The following is a 26,629-nucleotide window of genomic DNA, read 5'->3' on the forward strand; positions in this document are numbered from 1 at the left end:
ACGTAGGTGAAACATGAGGAATTGAGTAGCGTATCTGGCATGATGAGGGAGATGTGAGCAGACGGGTAGATGCGTGACGAGCAGGGAAGAGTTTGAGAATCATCGGGAAGAAGACATCCCATATCATGGGTATCTTCCTACTTGGAAGGGCTCATCTGGGAGGGTATTCAAAGGCAGTAGAAAAAACTTTCTGTTTCTTAATTTGGGTTTGGGGCTTGAGGGAAAAAGATTGTAAGCCAGTGAACTTCACTTTGCCTGCCATCACTGTAAACATGGCAATATAGTTGGGTCAGAACTGGAAAAGGCATTAAGGATAATTGAGTAAGACTACTTTTCTTTTATGGCTCATTTCACGGACTCCGACCTCAGTTTTCAGGTAGAAGTCCCAGAGGCATCTTAAGGGATGGCAGCATCATTTTGATAATAGCAGTAATAATCCATGGGTAGTTTTGAGGCAGGCAATACATATATGAATGGGCTAGCTAAAAATTAGCCCATTGACATGTGTTGTTCAGAATTTAGGACAAGACTCAGCTGGCTCTTTTGTGCTTGAGTCAACAAGTGGATTAAATCCCACAATGAAGATTACAAAATATAGATTTTACTGTGTGCTAAGAAAAATTTCCCCTGATCTATATAATACCTTTTCCTAATTGAGCCAAAGAGAAGAAAAGCTTTTTGTATCCAAGAGATACGTAGTCCTGCCATTGTTTCAGGACCTTATGTCATGTATTTGGACCTTATTTGAAGAGGGATGTGAATATATCTGGGGGAATAGTCAGAGGAAAGTCACAGAAATTCTTGGGCCATATGCTGCCATCATAGAGTGTAAGATGCAGTTTGCAAAAATCTTCAGAAGCCACTCTGGAGAAGAACCTGCCTGTGGCCTCTCCTCATGACCTAGAATTTGGGCAAGAAATGCTAAAGAAGGCTGTGAAGGAGGCATTGTGTTTCCATGGCCCAGTGTGCATGGGTAACATGCATCTGCTGGATCAGAGGCTCTCTCAAGGCAGGGTGGACTCTCCTGGGGGCACTTCGAAAAACTAGGATTCCTGTGTTGATTCTGGTGTGCAGACCGCTGAGCAGCGCTGTACTCTGTTGATGGGTTGGGTGTGTCTGACAGACCATTTTACGATGACTTAAAATATGTGAAGATTAGTCATTCAAAGGATAGTGGTCTCTGCCTTCGGGCTGACGGCAGGAGAAGGGGCCAGCCTGTAGGATGGCAGTGATGGGCTGGACAGGAAGAGGCATTTCCTACAGAGGAGGGCTATATAATTCTGAGCTGAGTTCCCCCAGGAAGTCAGAATATTGGTCTCCTCACACCACCAGCGTCCTAGTTTGTGGTCTCTAAGGGATAGCATAGGTGAAGGCACAAAGGGCCAAAGAGGTGCATCGACCCTCATTCATGGGCTCATTTGAGACTCCAGACCATTTCATTTGGCACGAATCTTTATGGTTCCTGCTGTGTCTTGTACAAGGACTGAAAATGGCATGTGTCTCAGGAGCTCTGTAAATAGGAAGATATGTTTCTGTCCCCTGAGAAGTTCAAGGCTTCTTATACTGGGACTCCTCTTTCTTGTGTGCCTTGTTGAGCCGCTAGCTTTGGTGACCTTGGAGCAATGCTCAGTCTGTGGGTAGGGGTGAGCGGTGGTGCCGTCCCTGGACTCTACACCCACTTACCTCAAGAGGGTTTCCCTCTGTCCAGATATTGACGGGGCCTTTACTGTACCCCTCATACCCCACCTGAAGGGCATGCAGGGGCTCCAAAGTGTGACCTCTACTCTAGAGCTTCTCAAAGTGCATTCTCAAAATTTTGGGCACCCACTATAACTAAGCAACACACGTCTATTAAGTGCCTGTTACTTGTATGAGGCAGAGGTATGGGATATAAGAGTGGGGAATTTTAAGAGCCACCCTTCCTTCTATGTGGTTTCACTTTCCCTAGGAAGATAGGCCAGTATCTGTTTATATTCGGACCTGATACCAGACAAGGCAGACAGTGGCAGCGGCAGACGAGCTGTGTGTACTGGGAGATCTCTCCACGGGTGGGCTGGTAGGGAGGCCTCCACGAAAGGAGAGATTTGACCAGGTTCCTGAAGAGCAGGGAGGCTCCAGACCAGGGGTCCACCTCTCCTAAAGCAGCTGATTTACCTTGGGAAGTCTACATTGACAAACTGGGTCTGCTCCCCCCTTCCCTGCAATCTGATCCCCTGGGTCCGGGTAGGGCCTGGGTGTTGTTTAAATTCCCCTTCACGTGATTCTGATATGCAGGCTTGGACCCTCTCATTGAGAAAGATTAAACTGTAGTCCTTGCGTGGACAGTTTCCTTTTCTGATAGCTGCCACTGAAATCACGACGGAAGAGAAAGTTAACGAGGCGCGGATTCAGGAAGTGCCCCGCTGCCGCTTGGCGAGGCAGGTGAATACTCCGCGTAACCACTGGCTCCTGTGTGTTGAGAGCCAGTGTCAAGTGCGCTCAGGGGCTCCGGAGTGTGACCTCCGCTCTACCCTTGTTTAGCAAGTGCTTCATGTGCGTGATCTCTAGTTTTTATAACAGCCCCGTGAGCTAGATTTATTACTTGTGTGTTTTACAGGTGAGGACCTTGGGGCTGGTGAGTTTCAGTAAGGAGTTTTCTGATAGTCCCCCTGCCTTTAAGTGCTATAGCTGGGATTGGGATCCTGATACAGAAACACATTTTTTCTGCGTCATATTCCATTGTTTCCCATGGTCTCCATGTAGGAAGTAGGAGGAGAGGAATGGGACCTTTTAGGGGCAGGTGGCAGTACTGAGCGTGGAGGTGGCCGGGCGCACTCTTAACCTGGAGCCCCACACAGTGCCTGGGGGACCCTGTAGACCAATGGGAGAGCGAGTGAGCGGGGCAGTGTCACGCAGCAGGGGTTAGTCCTGGCTAATCTCTCCCAACTGCATCTTTGAAATGGGTTAATACCTCCCTTGCAGGGGTGTTCAGATGAAGTGAAACGGTGTTGATGTTCAGTAGACCAGAGTGGTTGAAATTATTTACTTTAACCCCACCCTCTGCCTCACTACACACATTGCAGCTTATTTTCTGGTATCTCTCCCGTCCTTGTCCTCCCTTTCATTCCCTTTCCAGGCCCTTATTACATAGAGTCTGGGCCCCAGCAGAAGGTTCTCTTGGTCTAGACTATACATCATTCTCTTAATCTTCTCCTCAGCTTTTTTTGTGCCAGAAACCTTCAATGAGTTCCCAGTACACGCCAATTTAAGTCCAAACTGCTCTGGCAACATTTAAGACCCTCTCAGATATGCTTCAACCTTTCACTCCCTCTAATCTTAACTCTCATTACTTGCCTCTGAAACCCACATTCCTATTAGATGCATCTCTTGGCCAATTTCATTGTGAGTCGACAGGGAGGATATTCTTTCCTGGGTTTGCAATGCCTTTCTCTGTCCATCCTTCAAAATCCTGCCTGTCCTTCCCACCTCAGAGTCCCCAGAGCATTTTCTTGCTAACTTCTTTGTGAGGTTCCATTCCGTCCTTTTGTAAACTTGACTCAGTAGGGTGGAGCCCCTCGAGGTCAGGATCCTGCTGCCTTCATTTCAGTGTCACTGGCCCATAGTGAGTATTAAAAAATGTTTGTTGAAACCAAATGCCTGCCTCTAAGTCGCCCTCTGCTTTCCAGGCTGACAAGGAAAGCCCTTGGAACTCCTGTAATAAGAACTTGGTTGGAAAGTGCAAACTGTGGATGGTCCTCGCCTCTGTTTTCCTAGGTCTCGTTATAGTCATCATCATAAGCTTATGTCTGATTGGAGGTAAGAGGTTTTAAACATGACTAAATTGATGCATTTTGAGAACTCACGTAATGCTTATGACACTTAAACGCTGAAATCAAAGACGTACTCACTGCTACTTCATCGTTTATAATATGAATTTAAAACTGGTTTGCGATATGTTGAATAGACGGGAGATATACATGATTTTTGCTTTTCTTTTTTATTTTCTTTTTTGTGTGTTTTATAAACTCTGGAAAAAGTATGGGGGTCATTGTTTTACTTTAAACTCTACCCATTGGATGTTGGAGATTTCTTAAATTTTTAATTTCCATAAACACTATGTTTTATTGTATCTTACCCATGCATGTTTGAAAAGTTTTTAAAATAATTTGTTTAGTAAAGATAATTATTGTAAAAAGGTAATTATTGTATAACGATAACTTTATCTGATATACCTAGTATATTATTGTAATGGTAAAATGAGGAATAATGTATTTGGAAGCATTTAAAAAACTTCATAGAACCATGCATCTGTAAGCTGTCATTATTTTAACTTATTTTAGAAATCACTGTTATATTTGTGTTGTATGTGGTACAAAACAAAAACTCACATGGTGCTAAATATATATTTTACATGCATTATCTCATTTTATTTTTTATTATGAATATGAACATAGTACCTGTTCAGTTACCCATAAAGCCCATCCACATTATTAATATTTTGTTATATTTTTCTCTAGTCTTTTTCTTACTTGCATTTTAAAAATGATTTGCAATCAGATTGTTTTTTATCATTCTGTGGCTCACCTTTAGGATTTTAATGTTACATTGAGATCATTTTGCCAATTCATTAAAAATTATTTGTGAACTTTTTTTTTATAACTGCATGATGTACTCTTCCACATTTTTTTTTTTTTTTTTTGCGGTACGCGGGCCTCTCACTGCTGTGGCCTCTCCCGTTGTGCAGCACAGGCTCCGGACGCGCAGCCTCAGTGGCCATGGCTCACGGGCCCAGCCGCTCCACGGCATGTGGGATCCTCCTTGACCGGGGCACGAACCCGTGTCCCCTGCATCGGCAGGCGGACTCTCAACCACTGCGCCACCAGGGAAGCCCTTCCACATCTTTTTAAAACCTTTTAGGTAGTTGCTAATTTTTTTATGATTATCAGTATTAAGGTTTTTATGATGCATAAATATAGCACACACCCCCGCCCCCAGTGGGCAATATTTCAATTTCAAAATAGGAAAAAAGAAAAGTGCTTTCATTTCTATGTGTGGGTGATTGTAGGGTACAGGGGTGTGAGTGGGGCTCTTCTGGAACCGGGATACTTGTGAGGGTGATCCGATCAGCACAAGATAAGGGTTGAGCTGGATTCTCCATAGCAAACCAAGTTACAGGATGAGAGCAAGCATGGCAGCCCCTGAGTTTCTCCAGAGGGGGCCCTGGGAATTCTCCTAAGGAACTGCATTTGTCATTCACCTCCTGTTCCTCCTTGTCCCAACACTTTCATCTCCTGTCTCAAAGTTTTACAGTACCTGAAGAAATAGGAAAACTCTGATGAGGTGTGCCAACCTCTAGCATGTGAGCTTCCCAGGCAGGCAGCGTGTTTGCTTAGTTACTTAAGGCGGTGTTGAGGTGGAATGGCTGTGTCATTGAGGCCAGAGGCTGGTCCTGAGGCAGGGAGAAGTTGATAAGAGGTGCTGCCCCTCCTTCATCACACTGAGGACAATCGCTTTGGTATGAGTGTTGATACTCCCTCTTCCCATCATCTCCCACATGTGGATATTGAAACTGAAATTGAGTCACACAGCCTTGTCCTATCACAACCAGCCAGTGCTGTCCTAAAAGTCGGCTGAACCATCGGCTGGCATCTGGGGCCTATAACAAAGGATGATGCCACAGATTTGGTTGGCTTGATATTGAGGATTCTAAAGCTCAAGACCCAGGGATTTCCCTGGCGTCCATTGGTTAAGACTCCATGCTTCCACTGCAGGGGGCACGGGTTCGATCCCTGGTTGGGGAACTAAGATCCTGCAAGCCGAGTGGCCAAAAAAAAAAAAAAAAAAAAAAACTCAAGATCCAAGAGCTGTCTTCCATTTTCATTCTCAGAAAGTCATTTGACCTCTTCAGATCACGAAGAGCAACCTGCAGAAGAAGGGATTCCATTTTCCTCCACAGTTTCTCAGGGGGACGTGAGAGTTCACAGGATCAGATTCAGGGAAGAGTTTTTTAACACTTGCGGTGCAAACTTTGTTTTCAGTTTGGTTATAAAATTGTGTTTAAAATATGTTAATGCCGTAAGAGAGATTTTCAAACTTTTACTTTTTTTAAATCAGGGAAATACTTTTATTTTACTTGGCATCTCAACTTTCAAGAGTTTGGGCTTGTGGGGAGGGTCATAGTAGGCAGTGGTGGGTTTAATGGATAAAAAGGAGCAGGAACAGGACTCCCTCCATGACAGTCCCAGCCTCACCCAGAGCAGCTCCGCGGGCACTTCTGGGATGACAGTCTGCAAAAATCAGCCATTGTCCAATTGTCAAGCCCGTTGATATGCACCGAGTATTGGTAGAACTTCTGGGCGCTGTGTAGAAAATGCTGCTGTCTGGGAAAAGGGCAGGTGGGAGAGTTGAAGCCTGTGCATTCGTTAATGAATGTGGGAGGGGCGATATGTGGGTAGGGGAGAAAGAAATCCAGACTATTAGGTATATTGTACAGCACGGGGAATATGACCAGTATTTTACAATGACTGTAAATGGAGTATAACCTTTAAAAATTGTGAATCACTACATTGTACACCTGTAACTTATATAACATTGTACAGCAACTATACTTCAATGAAAAAAAAAAGAATGAGTGTACATTCTTTAAGAAGTGATGCTGTCTGGTTCATTAAGAAGTGAAGTTTCTCAGCACCTCCATTTGCCATGCCCCTCCTCCTTCCCTTTCTCCCAACTCCTTACTCTCCTGTCTCGGGGCTCTGTAGTCTCCAGACTGAGGCTCAGAGGTGGAGGTGATAATAAATGTGGAGCTGGAGTGGACCCTGAGGGTACACTAAATACATCCCAGTACAGAAAGATATCCCATCTGGGGAGGGGCCAATAGGGTACCAGAAGGAGGTGCCCAGTGGGGAGCTGTGGCTTGTCACTGACATTGATAGGAATGGCCATGATGTGGTGATAATACAAGCAGACCAACCTGTGGTCAGGTTTATTATTATTAATTCTCTACAGACTGTGCACCCCTTCTTGCCTGCACCTGGAGTGGGCTCTCCCCCGACTCTGCCCATGGTCTGCCACTGAAGTGATGGCAAACTCAGGATCACGGCTCGGCTTAAGGCGTTGAGCCTGGGCTGTGTCCACAGTGTGGAGGAGAGGCTAGCAGTCCGCCAGGCTCACAAGAGACAATGAAACCTTCTTCAAATGGACAATTTGGGGTTGGCAGGGGGGAGAGCTCAGGGAATCCTTCCCGTTAAATCTAGAGGCCTGGTTTTGTCCCAGATCTTTAGGAAAAAAGTATTAATGGATTTTCTCTTTCTCCCTAAGGAATTATAAATTCCTTGGTGTGAAGGGTAAAGGAAAAAAAAAAAAAGCTTTCCTCTCTCTCAAAGTCATTTCCTGTCTGGATAATTTGGAGAATCAGATAAGCATCCTCAAGGATTCTGCTTTCTTTACTAATTTGTCTGAACAGTGAGGGGAGAGACCCTAGGAATGCCTTAACTGGTGAAACCTTTCCTTGGTTTGGGCAAAATATTTTAAATGTTACAGAAACCAAACTGTGACAAGTAGGTGGATGCTTAGAAATATGAGTTAAAGGTGACCAGTTTTAACAGTCTAGGAACCCTTATGTGATGTCCCCCAGCTCTCTTACCATACGGGCTTTTCTATGAGTAGGGGAGGCTCTGGTACTGAGATGCAGGTGGGGACTTCCTACGTGATGCTGTATTGGATGGGTTTGTTTTGCCTTGAGTTGGGAATAAGCATCACATCTTATGACATCACATGGTCCTGGCAGACAAGCAAGTTGCACAGGTTGCTCCCTGGTATAGGGTGACTCATGGGAAAATCCTAGGCAGACAGCAAGCCCGGTATCTTGAAATTTCTTTGCATTTTCACCTGCTTCTCTTTCCCTCACATCTCATATGTTCTCCTGCCTTCCCAAGACTGACCTCTTCACCTGTGTTCTCCGTAGAATCCTCTCCAGCTTCTTCTGACCCGTGGACCTTCAGATAGCGCCCTTTCTTTCTAAGCATCCTCTCGGGCCTCTTCAAACGTGCTCACATAGTCTCTCCTTCAGAGCAGTCTTCCATCAGCATCTTGCTACTTCATTTATATATTTGTCTCTCCCTCTTTTTTCACTGGCAAACTTCTAGAAAGAGAGGTCTGTGATCTTATCTCCTGCTCACTCCTAAACCACTGTATCCATTGGTCCCAAATTGTCCTTCCAAAGGTCAACAGCAAGTGTCTGATCATAAAACCCAGTGGCCTTTCTCCCTTCCCCTGCCCTGTCTGCAGCCTTCAGCTCTGTCCACTGTATTGTACTCTTCCAGGCCTTCAGAACTCTGGACTTCAGGACTTTATTTCTGCCTTTGGCTCCGTGTTGTGGTTGCAGGAGGCATGTCTTCAGCCTTCTCACTCTTCTCATTCTTCATTCTTTCCCTTGAGAAGCTCATTTAGTCCCAAGGCAGCAGCCATCCCCTCTCGGAGGTGCCCCCTGGAACACTTTTCCTGAGTTTTAGTCATGCACTTTGCTGTAGTTCTCTACCTGGAAATAACTGTCATCATCTTTATCATTATCCACGTGAAACTACTAGTCATGTGTATCCCCTTCTCCACTGAGCTCACCTTTTATAGTTTCATGGTGAGTCATGAGGCCAGGTTTATATCATCCAATTGTGTAACTTTAGGCAAATTCTTCAATGCTCCTTGCCTCAGTTTCCGCATTTGTAAAATATAAATGATTTCTGGATCTGTGTCTATAAATGTACCTTGACCCTCCTACTTACTAGCTCGATTGACTGACCTAAGCAAATTATGCATTTCTTCTAAGCCTCAATGTCTTCATTTTAAAATAAAAACAATATTTAATTAATAGGGTTGATTTGAGGATTACATGAGGTAAATACAAGTGCATACATGTGCGTAATGCTTAATACGGTAGCTGTTATTCTTCCTGTTACCTAGGCTTGATACTTTGGAACATTTTTGATTTCTTCTTCTTTCCTATAGCTAGATAATGACCAGGTCTTATCAATCATTCCTTGGTAGTGTCTTGATAGAAACTTTCAACATTGACTACCTGCCTACGGCAAGGCTCTGTGCTGTATACTTTATATATGGTAGTTCTTATCTTTACCGTCACCTGCAGTGTAGGCATTTCTGTTAAGGAAACTACTTCAGAAATTTAAGTGACTTGCTCAAGTAACATGGCTAATGACTAACTGAGCTGGAATTCAAACTAAGTCTGGCTGCCTTTACAGCCAGCTCTGTTTCCACCATCCTGGTCTTTCTTCTCCCTCCCTTCCTTCCTTCCTTCCTCTTCCCACTGCTGTCAGTCGAAATCTGTCTCTCCCATTCTTGTCCAGTGGCCTCTCTGCCTCCAATCTCCCCCAGTTCCATTTCATCCCATCTGTCACCAGCAGATTTACCCTCATCTCCTTCCTGGGAGGCATTTAACAACCTCCATTATCTCTTGAAGATATCTGGCATTGAAGGCCTACCTCTCCAGCCTCATTTCTTATATTCCTGCCTAAGAGCTGTTTTTGTGTGCCTCCAGTGTCCTCTGTGTATGTACTACAATTTTTTAAAGACGTTTTCTCTACATGGAAATACTGACTAGGTTAAATCCCATTAAAAACATGAAAATTCTGCTGACTGGGTAAGCCTATTTTTTTTTGCTGTTGTTGTTATTTTAACAAGCACGACTATTTAGCCAGGTCGGGTACAGATTCATTCAGATAATACAAGTTAAGTATATGTCATTAGAGCTATTATTGGAGACCTCTTTTCGAACTTGGCATTTCTTTCTTCCTTTTTTTTTTTTTAAATTATCATTTATTTATTTATTTATTTTGGTTGTGCTGGCTCCTTAGCTGTGGCACGCAGGCTCTTTAGTTGCGGCAGGCAAGCTCCTTAGTTGCAGCATGCATGTGGGACCTAGTTCCCTGACGAGGGATCGAACCCGGGCCCCCTGCATTGGGAGTACAGAGCCTTAATCACTGGACTACCAGGGAAGTCCTGAACTTGGCATTTCTTAATAAAAGGGATCCAAATTGGAAAAGAAGTAAAACTGTCACTGTTTGCAGATGACATGATACTGTACATAGAAAATCTTAAAGACACTACCAGAAAACTACTGGAGCTCATCAATGAATTTGGTAAAGTTGCAGGATACAAAATGAATACACAGAAATCTCCTACTTTCCTATACACTAACAATGAAAGATCAGAAAGAGAAATTAAGAAAACAACCTCATTTACCGTCGCATCAAAAAGAATAAAATACCTAGGAATAACCTACCTAAGGAGGCAAAAGACCTGTACTACGAAAACTATAAGACACTGATGAAAGAAACCAAATAAGACACAAACAGATGGAAAGATATACTGCGTTCTTGGATTGGAAGAATCAATATTTTCAAAATGACCATACTACCCAAGGCAATCTACAGATTCACTGCAATACCTATCAAATTACCAATGACATTTTTCACAGAACTAGAACAAAAAAATCTTAAAATTTGTATGGAAACACAAAAGACCCTGAATAGCTACAACAATCTTGGGAAAGAGAAACAGAGCTGGAGGAATCAGGCTCCCTGACTTCAGACTATACTTCAAAGCTACAGTCATCAAAACAGTATGGTACTGGCACAAAAACAGAGATGCAGATCAACGGAACAGGATAGAGAGCCCAGAAGTAAACCCATGCGCTTATGGTCAATCAGTCTGTGGCAAAGGAGGCAAGAATATACAATGGCAAACCTGGCATTTCTTAGTGCCCTTGAGTTCAGCAGTTCTGTGACTCCTGTATCCATTCTCTGGCATCCTTATTCCTTTCTGAGGCAATGATATCTACTCTGGAAATGTATGTGGTGGATGTAGAGCTCAAAGATACCCATTGCAGCAGCATTTATAAATTGGAAAGATAAAAACACTAAATGGTTTTAGAACATTAGTGCAGCCATTAAATAATCTTTGCAAGGAATTTTAAACACGTGGGGAATGGCTTTTGATATGTAAACAGCAACAAAAGAATCAAGACAGAGAGGAAATGATGACAACAAACAACAAAAAGCAGTATACAAATTACCTTCTCATTAAGACCTCAAATATATAATATAAAATATGGGGGGGGACCTTTTGATTAAAGAATTATTAGTAATTTTTTTCTTGCTTTGCTGCAATTTCCTATACTTCGCAAGTTTTCTGCTTTGAGGGCATAACTTTTATTCTCAGACAAAAATAACATGATGACTTACAACAAATAAGGATGCACGGATAATTCCCTGTGTTGGGGTCCCCAAGATCACCCCCAGATTCAGTGATTTGCTGGTAAGACTCATAGGACTCAGCCTGTAGTCATAAAGATGACTGATTTATTACAGCTAAAGGATATAAAGGAAAATATGGAGGCAACCAGGTGCAAGCTTCCAAGAGTCTTTGCCCAGTGCAGTCACACAGAGTGCACTTAATTCCTCCAGCAATGAGTTGTGACAACACGTGTGAAATGTTGTCCACCAGGGAAGCTCATTAGAGATTCAGGTTTTATTGGAGTTGGTCTCATAGGCAGGCTCTGCCCGGTACCTACCAAAACTCCAGACTCCCAGAAGGAAAGGAGAGGCTCAGCACAAGCAACACTGTTTCTGCAAACAGTTGAGGCACAGCCAGCCACTCTTTACCAGGAAACGTGGGAACACTCCAGATTCCAGCCAGGGGCCAACATTGCGCTGGACTTGCGAAGGCTGGCAGCCTCCGGCGCGCTCTGTTAATTCTCCTGCACATTCCCTTGCTTCTCATGCCTCACACTTCAGACTTCCTTAGGGAATAAGTACCAGGACTCTTTCTTCCATCATAAACCCAGAATTGATGCCACTGTGGCCTTTTCAGAGTCCAGTAAAAGAGGCTGATAATGTTATGTTTGAGGTGTGGGATTACAGAAAAAAATTCACAACAAACACCTGGTTCCAGTCATCCACGCCTTTCTCAGGGCCGGAGAGGTTGTCCCCCGAGTGACCCCGGCAGGAAGCCAGGGGAGCATAATTAGTGCCAGCATGCCAGCTTTGAACTCCTGTCTCCAACTTTGTGTGTTTTTCCTTTGGCTCTAACTGCTTAAGAAATCAATTAACTCATAGTCCTTAGAACAAAGCAGCCAACTGTTGTCCCAGGAATGTAAGTCCTGTGAGCCCTGGGGCTCTGAGTGCAAACAGAGTGTGTCAACATCCCCGCCGTGGGACATCCTGGAGAGCGATGACTTCATGCTCACGCTCTCAGATTCTAATCCCCAAGCTGTTCTGCTCGAGGATGGACACTTCCTCAGCATGTGTACAGAACCGAAGAGGATTCAGCAAAGTTCCTTGCTCTACTCCTTGTCCCCCGTCCCCCGTTGTTTTTTGGCCCCTCCGGATCGTCTCCAGCGTCTGCCTTGACACCTGTGCATATAGCTAAGCTACAGGGTCAGTGTAACAGAGGAGTTCACGTTCTTCCCGCTTCCTCCCACCGCCCTTCTCCCAGTCTGTGTTCAGTGGAATCTGAGCCCCCCGTGGCGTCAAATAAAACAACAAAATTTGTATCATGATAGACGTGAGCCCTTGTCTTTATTCAGCCTTACTGAGAAGAGAAAACATTTCTGCTTATTCTTGCTTACTGTGTCCAGGCTTTATCCCTGATGAATATTCGTTGTTTGTTTTTTAAGTATAGCAGCCAATGGAGTAAATAAGTTTATTATTTTATGCATGTGTTTACTTTTACTTTTTATACCCCCCCCATTCTCTTTAGTAACCTATGTCGATGAGGATGAAAATGAAATACTTGAATTGTCGTCTAATAAAACATTCTTGGTCACGCTAAAGATTCCAGAGGAGTGTGTTACTGAAGAGAAATTGCCTGACCTGCTCACGAAAAGGGTAGGATACCTTATGCATTGTTACTGAGTTCTTAGCATTAGAGTCTGAATTCTCCTGGAACAGTTGGCTTAGAGCTAGCCGGTAGGTAGCTTCAAGCTTGGATTCTTTGTCTGGGTAGTGGCAGAAACCGGTGCTTAGAAATGGATTTTCTGTAGTGCAAAGCCAGAGGGAGGAGCCCTGGCCTCCAGCTAAATGCATCCCAGAGGAGAGTGTTCTGTTTCTCATTCCGGTCTTATACTTGATTCAACCTGAAGTTTCATTGAGGGTCTGCGATGTGCTCAACAACATGCCCGGTGCTAGGGTCACAAAGTCTGAGCGCTCAGTGGGAGCTCACGGTCCAAGTAGAGGAAGCAATTAAATAGTTATAAACAGTGTGATATGTTCCATCACTGAGATACGTACAGTGTGTTTTATATAAACATGGAGGTGGGGATGGAGGCACGCAGGGCCTCCTGGAGGAGGTGACACTCAGGAAGAATCTTGAAATATGAAGTAGGGGTGTTTCAGATTAGAGAGCAGGGAATACTGGAGGATGTGCTAGGGCCCCTGCATACTGTGTAGCGGACTTGCAGAGGTGAGGCTGAACAGGAGGGGACGGGTCAGCTCGTGAAGGTTTCTGTGTTCTTTGACGAGGCCCTGAAAGGTTTTAATCTGCAGGCTGACATGGTCAGCTTCTGATTTCAGTTGTTCTGTGTGATGATGGAAAAACACTGGAAGTAGAGCGCTTAGTTAGAGGGTGTTGTAATAAGTTGGGTGACAAATGAGAGAGCCTTGAACTAGGGCAATGTCAGGGGGAGTAATTAAGGTTCAAGTGAGATTTCAGAGGTCTTCTCCCTCAGTAGGACTTCATGGCTGGTTGGATGTGGGTCTGAGAGCATGGCTCCAGGCTCCTGGTTGGGTGGCCACGTGGGTGGACGGTGACATCATTCATGGAGCAGGAAATGCAGGAGAATGAGCCTCTGTGCAATATGGGGGCTCTGCAGCCAGACCACGAGGGTTGGTGGGCAGCCCTTGTCACCTTGTCAAAGACAGGGTGGTTCACGGCGAGACCCAGAAAAGTTTTTGATAAGAAAACCTAAGCAAGACTAGCCTGCCGTCTGTTACCCTCTTCCCTGCAGTTGATAGTTTGAACGGAGTGAGCCCTCTTTATTTGGCTTCCATCTGATTCCATCTAGGTCACCCCAGAGTCAGTTTCTGGGCAGCCAGGTGCATACCGTTTGATTGCCCCTTTGATCACAGGAGTTTGTACCTTGCGAGGATTATTCCAGGTTTCTCTTCCTCCTTCGTTTCCTTGTTTATATCTTATCTGCAGTTCCCTTTTCCTCCTTTCCTGCCACCTGCTTCCAGAGCAAGCTGCTGAGTGAATAGCCTATTGCTACTTTCCTCTTGGTTGCCTTTTTTTTTTTTTTTTTTAATTGTTTGGCCATGCCGCGTGGCATGCAGGATCCTAGTTCCCCTACCGGGGATCGAACCCACACCCCCTGCAGTGGAAGCTCGGAGTCTTAACCACTGGACCACTAGGGAAGTAAGTCCGTTGGGTGCTTTTTTGATTGAGGGGTTTTGCACTGGCCGAGCAGAAACCAAGTGAGTCAGCGTCCACATGTGTCACGTGTTACAGACTGGACACTCTACGTCCAGGGGAACTGGATATTAATCACTCACTTTAAAGCCTTATCTCTTTTGCACAGAAGCAGGCGTGAGCAGATTCTACAGGTGTTTTTAACTCATCCCCGTGTAGTGGCTGAGGAACAGGGACTGGCAGATCTCTGGGGCAAGTTCACAGGCCTCTTTGAGCTTGTTCCTGCTCTGATAAATGGAGATCACTGCACTTTCCCTGTATACCCACAGGTGCATATGAGGTGCCTATACAGAACTTTGTAAAACATTGTTTTTTCTTTTCTTTTTTTTTGTGGTACGCGGGCCTCTCACTGTTGTGACCTCTCCCGTTGCGGAGCACAGGCTCCGGACGCGCAGGCTCAGCAGCCATGGCTCACGGGCCCAGCCGCTCTGAGGCATGTGGGATCCTCCCTGACCAGGGCACGAATCCGTGTCCCCTGCATCGGCAGGCCGACTCTCAACCACTGCGCCACCAGGGAAGCCCTGTAAAACATTTTTAAAAAGAATTATCTGACTTGCAGATGATAAACGTAAGGTGCAGTGAGCTGAAATGACTCCTGCCCCTGGCTTCCCAATCAAATACGTTCAGGAACAAAAATGAGGAGCTTAGAGATATTACTATCTAATTACTATCTAATTATCAGGTCAAGAACCCCTTTCTTCCACTTAGGCCAGTTTCCAGAAGCTTCTGGACATGGAAGGTAAATGGGAGTCGATATTGAAACACTGCGCCCTCTCTTTTGCTTTACTATCTTGCTTTTCTAAGCACAGTTTTCCTGGCCCCTCTCATATCTCACTGCCAGTTTCCTTCTCTTAGGGTTGGGGCCGAGACTCTGCTTAAGGCAGCCCGTTAGCACTGTGGTGTCATAGCTCAGTCCACGTGCTTGTTGCTGAATTAGCGTTGGCCCCTCTGATGATGCAGGGAAGGCATCCCTCTTCCTCTGGAAGCTGTTTTCTTTTCTTTCTCTCTCTCTTTTTTTTTTAACACTATCACTTTTTAAAAGGTTGAGGTATAGTTGATATACAGTATTATAAGTTTCAGGTGTACAACATAGTGATTCACAGTTTTTAAGGTCACACTCCAATTATAGTTATTATAAACTATTGGCTATATTCCCTGTGTGTGTACAATACATCCTTTTAGCTTATTTATTTTATACATAGTAGTTTGTACGTCTTAATCCCCTACCCCCATCTTGCCTGTCCCCGCTTCCTTCTCCCCACTGGTAACCACTAGTTTGTTCTCTGTATCTGTGAGTCTGTTTCTTTTTTGTTATATTCACTAGTTTGTTTTATTTTTTACATTCCACATATAATTGTTATCTTACAGCATTTGTCTTTCTCTGTCTGACTTATTTCACTTATTTCAGAATACCCTCGAAGTCCATCCGTGTTGCTGCAAATGGCAATATCGTATTCTTTTTTAGGGCTGAGTAGTATTCCATTGTGTCTATGCACCACATCTTCTTTATCCATTCATCTGTTGATGGGCTCTTAGGTTGCTTCCATGTCTTGGCTATTGTAAATAATCGGAAGCTGGTTTTTGATGAGCCACTGCACCTGATTCTGGTGATCCGCTCACCGGGCTCTGAGCTCAGTTTGTACCCAGCCTCACAGACATAGTGTGAGAGACACCAGAGCAAGGGGTGAGGAGCCCCTCTTTTCACTTTTTTGGTCCCAAATTGGGTAGTGTGGTTAACAGCTCCTAAATATGTAAATATGTCCTAATTATAGCCGGGGACCATGCCGCCAAAAAGAATGTTAGAGTGGACACTGAAAGTGATCTAGTATACCACTCCATCTCTTAACATAAAATTTTAACTTAACATTTCTTCTGAGTACCTACTATGTGCAAAACACAGTGATTAGGGCCCTAAGGATTAATAAAGGAAGGATGAGAGGGAGGGAAAAAAGAAGGAAGGACAAACATAACTCCTGACATAAGAAGCTCAATCTTAAAGGAAGAGAGTGGCATTATTGTTGTTATTATTGCTATTATTTTCAGCTCTTGAAAAATAATCCCGTCTGTAGCATCCTCACCTTCTTCCCTCTCCTTCTGAGCAGCCCTGGGAGAGCCACTTTCCAACCTCCCGGGTTTTCTAAATGACTGTCGGCCTGTTGGCAATATTCTTTTCTGTGGGGCTCAAAATCTATAAGATGACCCAGTCGTTTTCCCCCAAAGTTCTTAACACTTAATGCTACTTTCCTCCTTGATATTCGGAAGGATCCACTTTCCTGCTTGCTTCATCTCCACTGGGTGGTGTGATAAAACATGAGGAAGCTGGCCTTAGTGTCTGTAACATCTAGGATTGAATCCCTTACTAGCAGAGTGGCCTGGGCCATGTTCTGTAACCTCCCTGAATGCCTGGAATTTTTTTTTCTTTTTTGATCAGTGAGAAAGGGAGAGATAGCAGAGATAGCAATGCCTCTTATGTCAAGATTCCTACGCAGATCACAGCAATAGTGACAGGATTAGAGGAGGTGCTCTAATCCCGTCTGCTCTACCTGGGAGAGAATGAATTGTCACCAGTGAGTTAAGTGGGAGCGAAATATGGAGGCAGCCTGCATGAGATTCTGCTTGGGATGGGGGGGAGACAGGTGGGCAAGCTTTCCTCGGGGGTAGTTCTGCTGCTTGCTGCCGGATAAAACACTGAGGCCCCGAGCAGTGATGAGTGCTACAGGGCGTGCCAGGCTCAGCATGGGGGAAACCGTAGGTGTGGAATTTCTAGAACAACGTCAGGGCTGAGGCTTTACGCCGGCAGGAGTGTCTCTGGCCGGGCTCTCAGAGGCCTTGCCGTGGGCTTGCTTCCAGCCTCAGAGCTGGGTCCATGCTGGGGGGTGTACCCAGATCCCAGCACTGTCCTCCTGCCTGCTAAGAACAAGGCATTTAACCTTCAAAGTAAATTTTAAAGACATGCAACGTAAGTACATTCAGCCACAAGTTCTCGGGTACTATAGGTGAGAATTCACAGCTCTGAAGCATGATGAAAAGACTAATCAAAGACTGGGAGAAGATATTTATGACACAAAACCAACAGCTAGTGTCCAGAATGTAACACCAATCAGTTTGGATAAGACAACCCAAGAGAAAGATAGGGCCCTAATAGGCAATTCAAAGGTGAGAAATCCCACAGAGTTAATAAACACACAAAAAGATACTCAACCTCACTAGAAAGCGAGACATTGCCAATGAAAATGATGTAAAACACGATGTTATGCTCATCAGATTGGCAGAAATGGAAAAATCTGGTAACATTAAATGCTGGCAAGGCTGTGGGAAATAGAGCATTTATACATTGCTGGGAGGGGAGTGAAATGGAGAGCAATTCAGAAAGACTTAGTTAAGGTAGAGATGTGCTAACTCTTGGACCCAAGTCCATCTCTTGGTATATGGCCCAGGGAAACTCTTACCTGTGTAAGAAGAGAGGCTCAGAGAGGTTCAGGCAGGATCACCTCAGCATAGTTTGTAGCAGGAGAAAATCGGAAACAAAGCCCATGGCCACCAGTAGGGGAAGGGATGAAGTGGAGCGATCATCTCATGGAATCTCTGCAGAGTTAGGAGTCACACTGAATGACCTCCCTCTAGATGTACCATTATGGGTAAACCTCACATGTGATTTTGAGTGGAAAAAAAAGCAAGTCAGAGAAGATTATGTAGAATATGGTATGTTTTATTTGAATAAAAATGTGCATTAAATTTATGTATAGTTATGATTACACAGGGGAGTGTTAGGTTTATAAAAACATGCATGGAAAGGATACATGCCAGCTTCAGGACAGTGGTTAGTAGTGGGGAGGGAGGGAGGAAAAACAGAATAGTGTGTAGGAATAGCTTTAGCTGTGCTGGGTTTCTTCACGTAAAGGGCTCAACTAAATATGGTAAAATGTGAGGGCATGAAACCTGGGTAGTTGCGAACACAGATGTCATTATTTTTTATGGTTGCAACATTTCATGGATAAAATAAGAACTCCGAATCTTTGCCATTGTTCCCCCCTTGGTCCCATTATCCAGAAACAGCGTGGCTGTTTCTCCTTGGAGTGAAGCTCTGGAGAAAAGAGAGAAGAGGCCCTTGTTTGGTTATAAACGGGGCCCTGAGCGGCCTGTTTTGCAGTCTTCCTAGCCCCGCGGGAGTTCCCTCCTTCCCATGGTGCTTCGGGTCTGTGTGGGCTCAGGCTGCCGACCAGTAAGGCCACAGGTCTCAGCGCAACATACGAGATGTTGAAAATCCCAGCCTGGTCACTTGATCCTTACAAATGAGATCCCTTGAAATGAATGCTAACTTGAATTTTGGTTGGTGAGGGGCCCACCCCTTCCTGTTTCTTCATCCAGAGCCTCTAGGTAAGTTAATTCCTCCCTAGAGTTGGATCTCCTTTGCTTAGGAGTAGTTTTGCTTTGTCAGGTGATAGATATGCAGTATGACCTGGCAGTAATGTGTGTGGTTGTTAATTTGGCCCTGTTTGTTTTAGCTCACAGATGTGTACAGTTCATCACCAGCTCTGAGCCGTTACTTTACTTCAGTTGAAATCGTAGACTGCAGGTAAGAATGTGGAGCATTATGTGCTGGTGTCTCTCTGGAAATCGACACTCATCGCTAGTCACCAAAAAGGACTTCCCTAATCCGAAAGCACGGAGGGGACCAACGGAAGATAGAACCATAGTGTCAGTGCCGGGAGGGTCTTTGGAGGCTAACTAGCTCAATGCCCTTATTTTACGAAGGAAAAAAATGAAATCCAGATAAATTATATGACTCAACCCAGTAACAGGGAATAGAGCAAAAGCCCAGACAAACCATTTCCGTTTCCCAACAGATGCTCAAATAAGCTAAGAGTAGAAGTAGAAATAGATCTCAGATAGTGCTGGATTACGTACTGGCTTTTGCTTTTGAGGAACACAAGTCATATACAAGTTCACGCTCCTTGTATAATATTAAAAAATAAAGATACATGCTACCAGCAAAGTACACATCCCGCCTTCCCCTGCCCCACTACCCCTGGACACTTCCTGTGCCAATCAATTCCGCAGTGAATTCCAGTCCCTTCTACAAAATGAACAACAATCACTGGTCTGTGTGATTTCTTCTGTGCATGTATTTACCATATATACTTTGTGTATTATATATGTGTAACATATACGCACGCATATGTATTGTTTCCTTTCCTCCTAATCTCTTATGTTTTTATATATGTCTATAGACACTTAGGTAAAAGTGTGTATGTATGTAGAAGAGTCATTTGATTATCCTTTTATATTGTTAGGACAAGATTTACAGGGCAAAGCTTTATTACCTGCTGTGCCCAAGATAGCCCTGGAATATGACCATCAAAGGCAATTTTACATTGAGGTTCCTCCACTCAAACCATAAATTTCCCAAACCTGGGAGGGGAAGCACCAGAGCACAGTGGGGTAAAACCAAAGGGATTTGGAGTCTGAAAACACAGTGGCAGGTTGCCTTGTCAACAGCACTATTCCTCCTCCTTTATGGACCGCCAGTGTGCATGCTACCTTATGGTGACACTTTTGACCTAGCCTATTTTATTCATAAATTACTGGTATTAAAACGCCAATAGAAAAGGGAGAAGTGCATAATCAGACCCAACTTTCCTCTTAGTGCGCTTGCCCTAACTTACAATTCAAAGACAGGTGAGAGAGGAAGGATATTCAGAGCGTAAAGGGTCTTACCAAGAATCCAGCCCATATTACGGGTCTAGAGGAGGTGGGATTGCATAATGGGTTGGGGTAAACACTGAGAAAACCCATCAGAAAACTGAGTAAAACAAAATCTGAAGAGTAATGTGAGAGAATCTATTTTTAAAAGTTATTTGAAAGAAAAACCCAGGGGTTTTAGGATTTTTGGATAAAGAAATTCTGCTGGGAAACATTTTTGTTTCATTTTTTAAAGTCCAGACAGAGTTTCAACAGTGTCGAACTGAGAAACAAACGCATTGCCTCCAAAGCCTGCGCATCAGTCCGAGTATTGGTGTATGTGACCTCTGGCCACAAGAGGGAGCTCTTTGCCAGTCGTTGGCAGGGACAGTGTTCTGATTCACTCCTGGGACTGGCTTGTCTGCAAAACTTGCCCTTATGTAAAATAGATAGCTAGTGGGAAGCAGCCGCATAGCACAAGGAGATCAGCTCTGTGCTTTGTAACCACCTAGAGGGGTGGGATAGGGAGGGTGCGAGGGAGGGAGATGCAAGAGGGAAGAGATATGGAAATATATGTATATGTATAACTGATTCACTTTGTTATAAAGCAGAAACTAACACACCATTGTAAAGCAATTATACCCCAATAAAGATGTTAAAAAAAAAAACCCAAACTTGCCCTTGGGTGAGGGTCTCAGATGTGGCCACTCTTAAATATTTTATTGCTGGCTCTTAATCTGGACCTTTTTAAAAGATCTAGGCCTTCTTGAACCAAAGGATAACTGCTGAGAAATCTAAATGTTAAGGTAGCATTTAACAAGCTGTATAGACTGTTGATTAGCTGAGGATAGCCTCATGGTTATTTTTATTTTAGAAATGGGAAAGTATGTTCTAAGAAGATGAAAACTCCCTTTCCTTAGGTCCCCTTACTGAGAGTTGCAAAACCTTAGGAAGTGGAAATGGGACAGAAAATGTTTCTCACTTTGGGGACAAACCAGGGAGGTATGATCTGCTGCTGGTACCCAGGGTCATCTGTGAGAGATTAGGAGTCTGCATCCAGCCGATGGCAGGGAGCTTTGGGCCCTACCTTGAACATTTTATAGGTTAAGTAATGAACTAGTTAAACTGAGTAGCTCTGACACACGCTTGTTGGGGCAGGGAGAGGCTGTGGTGTGAGAACAGGGAAAAAAGGGGTTCCCTGGCCTGCCTCAGGGGTAAAGCCTGGTGTTGGGCAGCTCTTGGAGCCTCGTTGACAATAGCCGAGTCAGTATCTCCCCTGCATGGCCTCTCCTGGCGGACTCCAAGGGGATGGGTTCTAGGTGGAAGGAGGAGGTTAGGACCACCTCAACTTTGTGTGGTGAATGCATTGATGAGGGGGCTTCTAGGGCAGTACACTCTTTGCCCTTTTGTCCTGGGAGGGAATGCAGAACTAAAAAGATGTTTTTCCTAAAATCAGTTTCATGAGTTGCAGTGTGATTCTGTTGATTTTTAATTTTTTTTTTTAGCGGTACGCGGGCCTCTCACTGTTGTGGCCTCTCCCGTTGCGGAGCACAGGCTCCAGACGCGCAGGCTCAGTGACCATGGCTCACGGGTCCGGCCGCTCCGCGACATGTGGGATCTTCCCGGACCGGGGCACAAACCCGTGTCCCCTGCATCGGCAGGCGGACTCCCGACCACTGCGCCACCAGGGAAGCCCTCTGTTGATATTTTTAACTGTCTCTGTTTGGTTTGCCTTTCAGTGGTGAAAACGCCACAATAACCTACCACCTGCACTTTGGGTTTCCGTCAGAAGACCACAACTTTATGAAGTATGTGATGAGTGAAGAGCTGGTGCTGGGCGTTTTGCAGCAGGATTTCCATGATCAGAACGTGTCCGGTTGTGAGACTCTGGGGCTTGACCCAGCGTCCCTCTGGTTCTCTGGTAAGTCGAGCACATCAGAAGGCAGAGCTGTGATGATAAACAAGTGAACCAGACAGGGCAGATGGCTCGATTTGCGTTCTGAGCAGGTGATGTTCCACGCTCCGTGGAGGTCACCCAGTCCCTGCCCTCTGTGAGCAGACAGAGCAACTGGAAATAATGTTACGGAAACAACTAAACTATAAACATGAGGGTTGCTATGTGTTTCCTTGCTGTGGTTCACCCACCTTCTAAGCCCCATATCCCACATCAGAATATCATTAGAAACTTTCATGGAAACACTGTGGTCTCACAGAGAAGCAAGTGCTGAAGAGTTTGAAGTAAACAATATAGTTAAATTGTTGAAAGATGACCTCAGTATGGGGAATCTATCTCTTTTTCTATTGAAGGCCACTGCGTCCATTAAGACAGGGGTCCCCAACCCCCCGGGCTGTGGACCGGTACCGGTCCGTGGCCTGTTAGGAGGCAGGCCGCGTAGTAGGAGGTGAGTGACGGGCGAGCGAGTGAAGCTTCATCTGCCACCCCCAGCTCTCCCCCTCGCTCCCCATTGCTCGCATTACCGCCTGAAACACCCCCCCGACTCCCACCTCCACCCCCAGTCTGTGGAAAAGTCGTCTTCCGTGAAACCGGTCCCTGGTGCCAAAAAGTTGGGGACTGCTGCATTAAGATATTAATAGAGGGACATAAAAAGACAAGTTCGTCTCTTTCCATAGAAGATTGTAATACATTTACTCATCTACTTTTAAAACTAAGAAAAGGATGGGGAAATGGATATGTTTTTTAACAAGCATAGAAGATACCTGACTTGTCAGAATCTGAGAATGTTGTACAAAACCTGCCAGAAAGGAAGGTGGAAAGGTGAGATGACCACCAGCCTTCGAGACCTCCTTCCCTCACGTGTGTCTGCACTGAGCTTTGGCCTTACTTCCCATTCTTCTCATTTCCCACTTCTGATTCCTCACTTGGAGAGGTTTTAGCTCTTGTTTAATGCCAACAGTCTTGGATGGTTTTTCAGCCACAACCCATCGGAAACACTGCACATCAGCAGTGGTAAATACTAGTGGAAAGAATGAAAAAGGTGAACGAGAAGAAGGTGTGGTGAGTGTCAGGCGCGGGGCCAGCAGCCGAGGGTCAGGAGAGTGCAACAGATTATAAAGCGCACGCGTTACCACACGCTGTGAGAAGAGGCGTTTATTGTGATGACGCTTGATCCTTGGGAACGGAAAGTGGAAGTGGACTGATCTCGGCCTGGGAAGGCAGAGAGTTTTATAAAGCAGTTCTTAAAGCTCTCTTTTTCCCAAATGAATAAAAGGAATGACTTTCAGAGGGCCAACTTATAGCTCACTGGGAAAGTCACATAAATGAATAGTTTCTTCACTGAGCATCTAAATAAATGAAGTGTGTCTCTGGGCCAGGCAGATAACATACTGTGTGGAGTGAAGAGGTTCTGCCCCCTGTACAGGAATTTTAGAAAGAAAGAAGGGGGTGAGGGAGAGGGAGAGAAGGAAGGAAGGAAGGAAGGACCTTTCAGCCCACTCCTGTGCACGGCAGAGAGAGGGGAGGCCCACCCTGCCTGCTGTGTGGTGACTGACCTTGACTTCCTGAGCCTCCTCTTTGAAGCTGTGGTCCCCAGCACTTTCTAAATGAAGACCATGCGGTGGGAGGAGGGTGAGGCAAGGTTGAGGAGGATTATGAGGCCGGCAGGTCCACGTTATGAGGGCAGGTGGCTTATGAGGTCTGGCAGAAGACCTGGAACTGAATCTCAGACTCTGCATCAGGGATGCAGGCCTGAGCGACACTGTTTCTGCTCCTCAGGAGACGGTACTCTTTCTCTCAGGCATTTTTCCTGGGGATGGGGATTTCTGTGACCCCCCCCCCCCAACCCACCTTGCAGAGCATGAGCAGTGTTTGATATTTTCAGGAGTATGAGTATCAGTCCCTTCTCAGATAGAAGGGTAGACAGTGACCATTTGGGAAGCGAGGAAGGAAGAAGAGAGATGCAGAGAAGGCAGAGAGGCAGAGGGAGGGGCAGCTCAGAACCAAGTCCAGAGGGAGGGAAGAGAGGGGTGTGAGGCCTCTGGGAGGGACCAGTGAGGCCCGGGGGTGCCGACGCCAGCTCCCTGTGTTCGTAGGCACGGTGGGCTTGGCGAGGTATCCCCCCGCTCCTGTCAGGAGCTGGGCAGGCACCGTCCCACAAAGATGATGTTCTGATTCTTCAAACAGAAAAGTTTTTTTTTTTTTTTTTAAAGAAGATGTTGGGGTAGGAGTTTATTAATTAATTTATTTATTTTTGCTGTGTTGGGTCTTCGTTTCTGTGCGAGGGCTTTCTCTAGTTGTGGCAAGCGGGGGCCACTCTTCATTGCGGTGCACGGGCCTCTTCACTATCGCGGCCTCTCTTGTTGCCGAGCACAGGCTCCAGACGCGCAGGCTCAGTAGTTGTGGCTCATGGACCTAGTTGCTCTGCGGCATGTGGGATCCTCCCAGACCAGGGCTCGAACCCATGTCCCCTGCATTAGCAGGCAGATTCTCAACCACTGTGCCACCAGGGAAGCCCTGTTCTGTTTTGTTTTTTAACGTTTTCCTCCTTTTTAAAAAAATTATTTTATTATAGTCGATTTACAATGTTGTGTTAATTTCTGCTGTACAGCAAAGTGATTCAGTTATACATATATATACCTTCTTTTTCATATTCTTTTCCGTTATGGTTTATCTCAAGATATTGAAGACAGTTCCCTGTGTTATACAGTAGGACTTTGTTTATCCATCTTATATGTAATAGTTTGCATCTGCTAATCCCGTACTTCCTGTCTATGCCTCCACCACCCCCATCCCCCTTGGCAACCACAATTCTGTTCTACAAAGAGCAAAGATTCTTAAAATTCTTTGGCTCATATGCCCCTTAGAGAATTTGGAGACAGCCATGTACCTTCTCCCAGGAAAAAATGCACACACTCTTCCCCCTAGACAGAATTTTACAATTTCAGGAATTCCAAGGATTCCCTGGAGCCGGGCTGCAGTTCCTCTGGGGTTCCTATGTGTGTGCTAAAGAGTCAGAACCTTAAATTAGCTTGTAATTTGGATTCCTAAGGGATTTTGTGTGTATTCCTCATTCTCTAATTTGGACATACGACAACTCTTTGGCCTAACTGCAGGCATATTGATGCCTTCTACAAATAAAAACTTCCCTTAATATTATAGTCATAAGTGAATTTTTTTTTTTTTTTTTTGCGGTACGCGGGCCTCTCACTGTTGTGACCTCTCCCGTTGTGGAGCACAGGCTCCGGACGTGCGGGCCCAGCAGCCATGGCTCACGGGCCTAGCCGCTCCGCGGCATGTGGGATCTTCCCGGACCGGGGCACGAACCCGTGTCCCCTGCATCGGCAGGCGGACTCTCAACCACTGCGCCACCAGGGAAGCCCATAAGTGAATTTTTAAATTTATATTTTCTTACAACTTTATTGAGAGATAATTAACCAATAGCACTGTGTTAGTTTAAGGGGTACAGCATAATGACTTGACACACGTATTAGGAAATGACTGCTGTGATAAGTGTAGTTAACAGCCATCATCATCACCTCGTATAGTTACAAAAGTTTCTTTTCCCTCATTACGAGAACTTTGGGGATCTGCTCCCTTAGCAGCTTTCAAAGGTACCGTGCAGCAGTGTTAGTGATAGTCACCATGCTGTACACTACATCCCTAGGACTGATTTATGTTGTAATAATAGGAAGTTTGTGCCTTTTGACCACCTTCATCCAATTCCCCCTCCTCCACACCCCACCCCTGGCAACCACCAATCTGATCTCTTTTTCTGTGAATTTGTTTTTCCACATATAAGTGAGATCCTGCAGTATCTGTCTTTCTCTGTCTGACTTATTTCACTTGGCACAATGTCCTCAAGGTTAAGGGAATTTTTGTATTGGATCACTGCCCCCACCTCCCTTCTACCTTTGAGCTTCTTCACCGAGTGGAGGGAGGGGTCCAGAGACAAGGACGGGAAATCTGTTTTACAATGTAAAACAGCTGCATGGGTTATTTTGGACGTGGGGTAAGTTATTTTGTCATGTTTTCTGACATGTGAAGGAGTTAACCAGTAGACTGAGTAAGGAACAAAAGCAAAAACTGATTAATGTGAGAGAGAAGAGGAAAAAGCTCTAGGCAATGAGAAGGGTGAATCTCGTTTGCACAGATTTGGGGTAAATGGATGGGCTGGCTGCTGGCAGAGAGGCCAGTGTATGCATTCTGCCCTTGAAAGGACTGCCTGGGGTGTCAAGGGAAAACATTTATGTTGTTGGTAGATTCCCCGGGAAACACAGAGTTTAGCCAAAGAGCCCTGCTTCTCAGCCAGGACAGTTTTGCCCGCTCCGAGGTATTTGGCAAAGTCCAGAGACGTTTTAGTTGTCACAATTGGGGGTGTTGGTGGGAAACTAGCATCTAGTGGGAAGAGGCCAGAAGGATTTTTCTAAACCTCTTACAATGCACAGGACAGCTCCTGATGGCAAAGAAATCCCCAACATCAACGGCCAGAACCCTGCTGTGGCGCACGTGGGTCCCCTGTGTCCTGTCCCGAGT

General features: G+C 45.2%; 1 protein-coding gene across 1 annotated transcript in view; it reads left to right on the forward strand.

Annotated features, from left to right (window-relative positions):
• The window catches only part of C4H3orf52 (chromosome 4 C3orf52 homolog), a 30,808-nt gene that overhangs the window by 2,389 nt on the left and 1,790 nt on the right, over positions 1–26,629 (forward strand). The window contains exons 2-5 of the mRNA XM_060009884.1: positions 3,666–3,795; positions 12,751–12,878; positions 18,963–19,033; positions 21,879–22,060. Of these exons, the coding sequence (XP_059865867.1) occupies positions 3,666–3,795; positions 12,751–12,878; positions 18,963–19,033; positions 21,879–22,060 (511 nt within the window). The remainder of the gene's footprint in view (positions 1–3,665; positions 3,796–12,750; positions 12,879–18,962; positions 19,034–21,878; positions 22,061–26,629) is intronic.

This window comes from Delphinus delphis, chromosome 4 (genome assembly GCF_949987515.2).
Source record: "Delphinus delphis chromosome 4, mDelDel1.2, whole genome shotgun sequence".
NCBI lineage: Eukaryota > Metazoa > Chordata > Mammalia > Artiodactyla > Delphinidae > Delphinus > Delphinus delphis.